The sequence below is a fragment of the Pleurodeles waltl genome, chromosome 2_2 (assembly GCF_031143425.1).
Source record: "Pleurodeles waltl isolate 20211129_DDA chromosome 2_2, aPleWal1.hap1.20221129, whole genome shotgun sequence".
NCBI classification, from domain to species: Eukaryota; Metazoa; Chordata; class Amphibia; order Caudata; family Salamandridae; genus Pleurodeles; species Pleurodeles waltl.
In genome coordinates, this window is record NC_090439.1 from 6,749,165 (window position 1) to 6,755,164 (window position 6,000).

General features: G+C 45.7%; 1 protein-coding gene across 3 annotated transcripts in view; it reads left to right on the top strand.

Annotated features, from left to right (window-relative positions):
* CNDP1 (carnosine dipeptidase 1) overlaps positions 1-5,305 on the top strand; it is a 409,207-nt gene extending 403,902 nt beyond the window's left edge. For all 3 annotated transcript variants that reach the window (XM_069219416.1, XM_069219418.1, XM_069219417.1), the window contains exon 12: positions 4,973-5,305. In XM_069219416.1, the coding sequence (XP_069075517.1) occupies positions 4,973-5,084 (112 nt within the window). In that variant the 3' untranslated portion in view covers positions 5,085-5,305. The remainder of the gene's footprint in view (positions 1-4,972) is intronic.
* The last annotated feature ends 695 nt before the right edge of the window (positions 5,306-6,000 follow it).

The window sequence follows — 6,000 nt, forward strand, 5'->3', positions numbered from 1 at the left end:
GTTGCATGCAATGGCCACTTGACAAGGGCCAAATTTCACATCACGGAAGGTGGCAAAGGAACTCTATTGGGATGCCGCACTACGGAGGACTTGGAGCTGGTTTTCCTTGTGAGACAAGTCTACGAGTCGAACACCGACGCCCTGCTTGCTGAATTTCTGCAAATCTTCACTGGACTTCGAAAGCTAACGGGAAAACAGTTCCAGCTCCATATTGACCACTGGATCAAACCTCCTGCTTTACCACACTGTTGGGTGTCTTTCCACTTGTGGCCGCAGGTGGAACGTGAGCTGAAAGTGCTCAAAGAACAAGGTGTTATAGAGAAGGTGACCAGCCCTAACCCATGGATGGCACCCCTCGTGACTGCACCAAAAACCGACGCAGCTTAGTACCATACACCCATGTGTTAACAAAAGGCTTCCGAACCAAACTATTAAATGTGAGAGATATGTAAATCCAACTATGGATGATACAGTGGCTGATCTCAATGTGGCGAAGTTGTTTTCAAAGTTGAACCTCAACTCCGGCTATTATCAGCTTGAACTTGCCCCAGAGAGCTGTATCATCACCGTTTTTTCCACAGTTGGGCCTCCAACACTACAAAAGATTGAGCTTTGGCATTTCCTTGGCTGCCAAGATCTTCCAGAATGCCATCCGTGAGACATTATCTGACCTCGTTGGAGTAGTCAGTATGACGACATTCTCATCTTCTGCGATGGCCTGGAAGACCATCACGTGAGGCTGAGGGTGACACTTTAGAGGCTAGTTGAGGCTGGATTAACCCTGCAGTAGAAAAAATGCTCTTTCTACTGAGACTCTGTGGACTTCTTTGGTTACATCTTCTCCCAGGAGGGGCGATTTCAAGAAAGCTGAGGCGATCCGAAGTGCACCGTACCTTAAAAGCCCACTGAAACACGCAGCTTTCTAGGGATGGCCACCTACTGTGGGAGGCTCATCCCGAACTTGGCTATGATGGCAGAGCCTCTCAGACACCTCACCCGTAAGGGTGCTCAGTGGGAGTGGGGCCCTGAGGCAGAGAAGGCTTTCAGATCCATCAAGGAATCTTTGCTGGACAAAGCCAGCATGGCCTACTTTCACCCAGAGTGGAGAATTGAGTCGGTAGTGGACGCTAGGCTGATCAGGCTAGAAGCAGTGCTCCTGCAGGAACAAAGAATGGATACCAGTGGCATATGCTACCAATGCGCTTTCTGCAACAGAGACTCGATATGCCCAGATTCAGAGGGAGGCCCTCGCCATTAGGTGGGCATTTCATCATTTCCACGTATATCTGTGTGGACACGAATTCCAATTGGTTGCGGACCATAAACCATTGATCCCTCTTTTCACTGGCACGGCTCGGCTTGGCTTGCCCCAGATAGGATTGAGAGGTGGGCTGAACAGTTACAGCCGTATAAGTTTCAAGTCATCTGTTGCCCAGGAGTCAGCAATCTTGGCATCCCCATCAGGAGCAATTGAGAGTGTGGAGGAAAACAAAGATGAGACCGAATGCTTTGTGCAGATGATTGTGCAGATGGCATGCCCACGTTTGTTATCTCTGGAGGAGAAATTAGAGGCCATTCGAGCAGATGCCAGTCTCATAAAAGTGAAAGAAATATTGTCGCTAAGGCAATGGCAGCATTTCCTTGACAGAGCAAAGTCCCTCATGCATGAAGAATGGATGTCAAGGCAAATGCTGTGTAGAGTGAGAAGTAAACTGTGTGAGAGTCGTGATGGTCTGTTGCTCTGGGATCAGCAGATTATTATACCGAGCAGTCTCTGGGATCGAGTGATCGACTGCTCACTAAGGACATCAGGGAGCTGCAAAGACCAAAAGCTTGTCTGCGCAGCAAAGTGTGGTTCTCTGGGGTGGATACAATGGTGGGTGAGCGAGTCAGGAGATGTCACCCTTGTGAGATAATGGCGAGGGATCAGCATCCAGCCCCTTGTTTAATGGAAGAACCAAGCACAAAGCTGGGGCCAAAAGTGAGCTCAGGAGGATTCCTTTGGCCGTTTTACTGCTGTGTTAATTGACTCGTACTAAGTTCCAGAGGTGGAGCTGGTGGCGTCTAAAGCTTTTGCTCATGTCAAACCCATACTAGAAAAGACGTTTGCCATGCTGGCCCTGCCTGAAGAAATTAGATCGGTCAATGGACCTCCTTTTCAGGGCCAAGAATTTCAAGATCACCTTGTGTCTTTAGCTATCCAACATCAAAAAATCACCCGTCAGTGGCCGCAAGCCAACGGGGATGTCAAGTGGTTCATGAGAACTGAATGGAGTAATCAGGATTGGTGTGGATCAAGGAAAGGATGTTGAATGGTGTCTGCACAAATTCCTACAAGTATATGGCCAAACAATGCACAGCACCACCAGCTGTGCCCCTACTGCTCTGTTGTTCAGGCAGTCCCCGCAAAATTGCATCCCCACAGTCGCCAGTTGGCAACCTGCAGCTTTGGATGTGAAGGCAACCCAGAGAAAGCAGATGACTACCAATGTCAGAGTGAGCCAAAAGAGACATGCTAGGAGCCCTGACCTGCGAGTTGGAGACCAGGTTGTAATGAAAGACTTACACCCAGGTGGACGTTTCAGACCCTGCACGAACCGGAGGTGTGGGAGGTTGTCAAGCTAGATGGGACCATGGTCACCATTCAAGAGGAGAGACCTGACAGTGGTGAGAAATGTGTCATGGTTCAAAAGAGTGACTCCAGAAGATGGCCCGGGTGATGAGGGGGTCAGTGAAAGAGTAGGAAGATGGAGTTGGAGAATCTGTGGCTTGTTCACCAGACAGGACGGACAACCCTGAGGAGCACGAACGAACCTGGCGAGCCAAGAGTGGAAGTGGTGCAACATCCGAGGGTACCTCTGGACAGCAGCTCTCGCTGGCGCAGATTGTTCCAAGAAGTGTCTCCAATGAAGACAAGAGTGAGAGAGTATCCCAAAGCCAGAAAGATGGACCTCATCCCAACCCTGCTGCCAGCCAGTGGCTGAGACTTTGTTTGTTTGTCTATGATGTTTGTTTGTGTGTTGTTTGTACTTACTAAAAGAAGGGAGGGATGTAGAATTCCACCCGGCCTCTATAATAAAATGTATCCACTCTCACCCGAGGGCTGGGGTCAGTCTGAGGGGATAAATAAACAGGCTTAAGGTCACTTGTGGCCTTAGCCGAATAGCACTACGACTTGCATGTGTGTTCTTTAAATAACTGCCTAAAGTGTGGTGCCTTTAGAGTGGTATACCTTCCACTGACACCATGCTACAAGCGCCTCTCTTGCAGTGTTGCATTGCCTGGGAATGGTTCAGGGGGTGGATGAGTAGTAGTGAGAGGTTGGAACTGGTGCCAGCGGGGCTGACCTTCCTTTGCTGAGCTGAAGAGCAGATGAGTATTTCAAATCTTCTCTTTCCCTCCTTTGTTGAATAAAAGAACATCCCCAATACTCCGCAATGTTTTCATTACCTGGGCTGGACATAGAAGGCCTGTGAAAAAGTAGCACAGTTATTTTAGAAGCTCACTTAGATAGGTGTCTAATTAATAGTGAACAATGTGTAGTGGCAGTGAATGGAAATGTCCAAGGCTTGCTGCTTTAGCCTTCATTCTGTGTGCCGTGGAATAAGAAGGAAAGGACAAGTGGATTACCATAATGCTGAGCTGCTGCAACCTCGAACATTGACCTTGTTTACTGTAGTCACTTCTGCACCTACCCTTCATTATAGAGGGAAGACCACTATTAGTGAAAAGAGATGGGTGAGCCAACAAATTAACAGATAGAGCCCAGTCAGAGCCGAGCCAAGGGTCTGGCTTGTACATTACAGCTTGTGCACAAGCCGAGCCCTGAAAATCTTTGCTAGGTAAATCATACAATCATGTAAAATATGAAAAAGTCTTCAAAGTTCAAAAAAGTGTATTTATCATTTGGAAGCTTTGGCATTAATATGGCACTTTTTTTACACAACAGTGGTGCAAGCAGTGCTCTACACTTCTCCACATTTACCAACTGGTGCATTGGTCCCAATGAGTCCGTTTGTAAAACCTTGCTTCACATTATACCTGCACCAGGTGTAATGTATGCAAAGTTGGCGTTCCATCAGGAAAAGTCACGCAGAACTGACGCAGTAAAATTTGCAACATTTCACTGTGTCATTCTGCGATTTCACTACATCAGAATTTTAACACCTGCTTATAGCAGGCATAAACTGACGCAGGGCATATCTCAATCGAGGCCTCCTGGCGTTGCTGGAGTAGCGTCATTTTTTTAATGCTAAACCAGAAATTCAGAATTTCTGATGCTTCTGTGAAAACGTGCACCATGGAGCTCTGTATTGTAAATACAGCGCATCCATGGCATTGTTAAGGGGTCGTAGGGCAGCGCAAGAAATCTGACGCATCGGAGCCGATGCGTCAGACTCTTGTAAATGAGGCCAATAATTTGTAAACTGGCATGGCAATATGCTATTTACTTTAAACAACCACCATGACAACATAATTAACTTAAGGGGTAGCTTTTCTATTTGAACAGCCGACCCTGTACTGTATGTACCCTACACCAGGCCTGCAATCCAGAAAATTCTCAATTAGTAAGCGGTCCTCCTCTAGCTGACCATCACGGATGTCATATTGGGCAACATGGCAGGCCATGATATGTTTCAGCAGTAACACTGGCACATTGAGCAACCCAGGCATAAACGTTTTGTACCTTATTTGAGACGAGCACTGACAAACTGGCACACTGAGTATGATGATATTAATAGTGTCATAAATACGTTTGTGTACCCTCCCAACAATAAAATTGACAGCAAACTATGAAATTTGAAAAATCAAATATCTGTTGAAAGCACAATTTCACATGATAGCAGTATCCTGATATATAATAGCTACAAGTGAATGAGCCAAATATACTTTTACAGGCACCTGGATGAATGTGATTAATCAATATTCGTTGTAATATCATCGTGTCTCTCATGTTTTTCTTCTTTTACAGGAGTAACTATATTAAGGGAACAAAACTGTTTGCCACCTTTTTCCTGGAGCTTTCTGAAGTGCACAGGAGAATGCAGGACCAGAAACTACAACAGAAGTTGGCTGGACAGTGATAGTCGTTCCCAAGTTCCAGGGAGCAGGATTATCACGAGGGACAGCTTTGAATCGTTGCTTTTTCGCTTAGAGACGCGTTACAACTGAAACAAAAAAATTGACATATACTTTTTTCTATGCATTTTAAGATAGAGTCACTGTGGTCAGGGTTTTCCGGGTGGCAATTTTTGGATGTGGTTATAGGTTTTTTTAATAAAGTTTTTATCGTATGCATAAATAATGAAGAGACAGTTCCATTTGTTGACGTGGGTTGTTTTTGCTACTGTAGTTCATCCACGATAGGAAATTATTTTACTATGGCAGGAGAAGGATTATCATTTCAGCAGAGGTGGCCATGCCAAGGGGTGGTCTTTCTTTTGATGCTGGCTCCTAGTCGACATAGTTTTCGTGCTGAGACTTGCAGGTTCATACTTTCATCAGGAAAAAAGGAAAATCCACGTACTAGAATGCATAATAATCTATTTTTCTGTTGTTTACAGAGCATACAGCGCTTCGGCCATTTCGAAGTGCTGTAAATTAGGTACACAGTTGCACAAGTAATGATTCTCAATTTATCGACCAAGGAAGAATTTGCCATCTTGGGATTTTATCATAATGCCTCCAGATCACTGCATTTGTCAACAATACACGTTCAGCTCACTGAGTCATCACCCCTGTCCTCGGATAGATCCCACGCCACGTGCAGCAGCACATCACACATAAAGAATGGTTTCAGTGAAAGCAAAACTGACTAGCGCAACATGCTGTGCCTCTGAAAGAAATCTCCAGTTGTACCGTGGCTTGCGCGACCATTTAATCCAGTCCTCTTTTCATTTCTATTTGAGCTTATTGTTACCATCAGAAATACTGATCTTCGTGTCTCTCACTGGAAAGTAAACAAGTATTGTCAATGGTTGTGGCTTTTGAGTAGTGGAA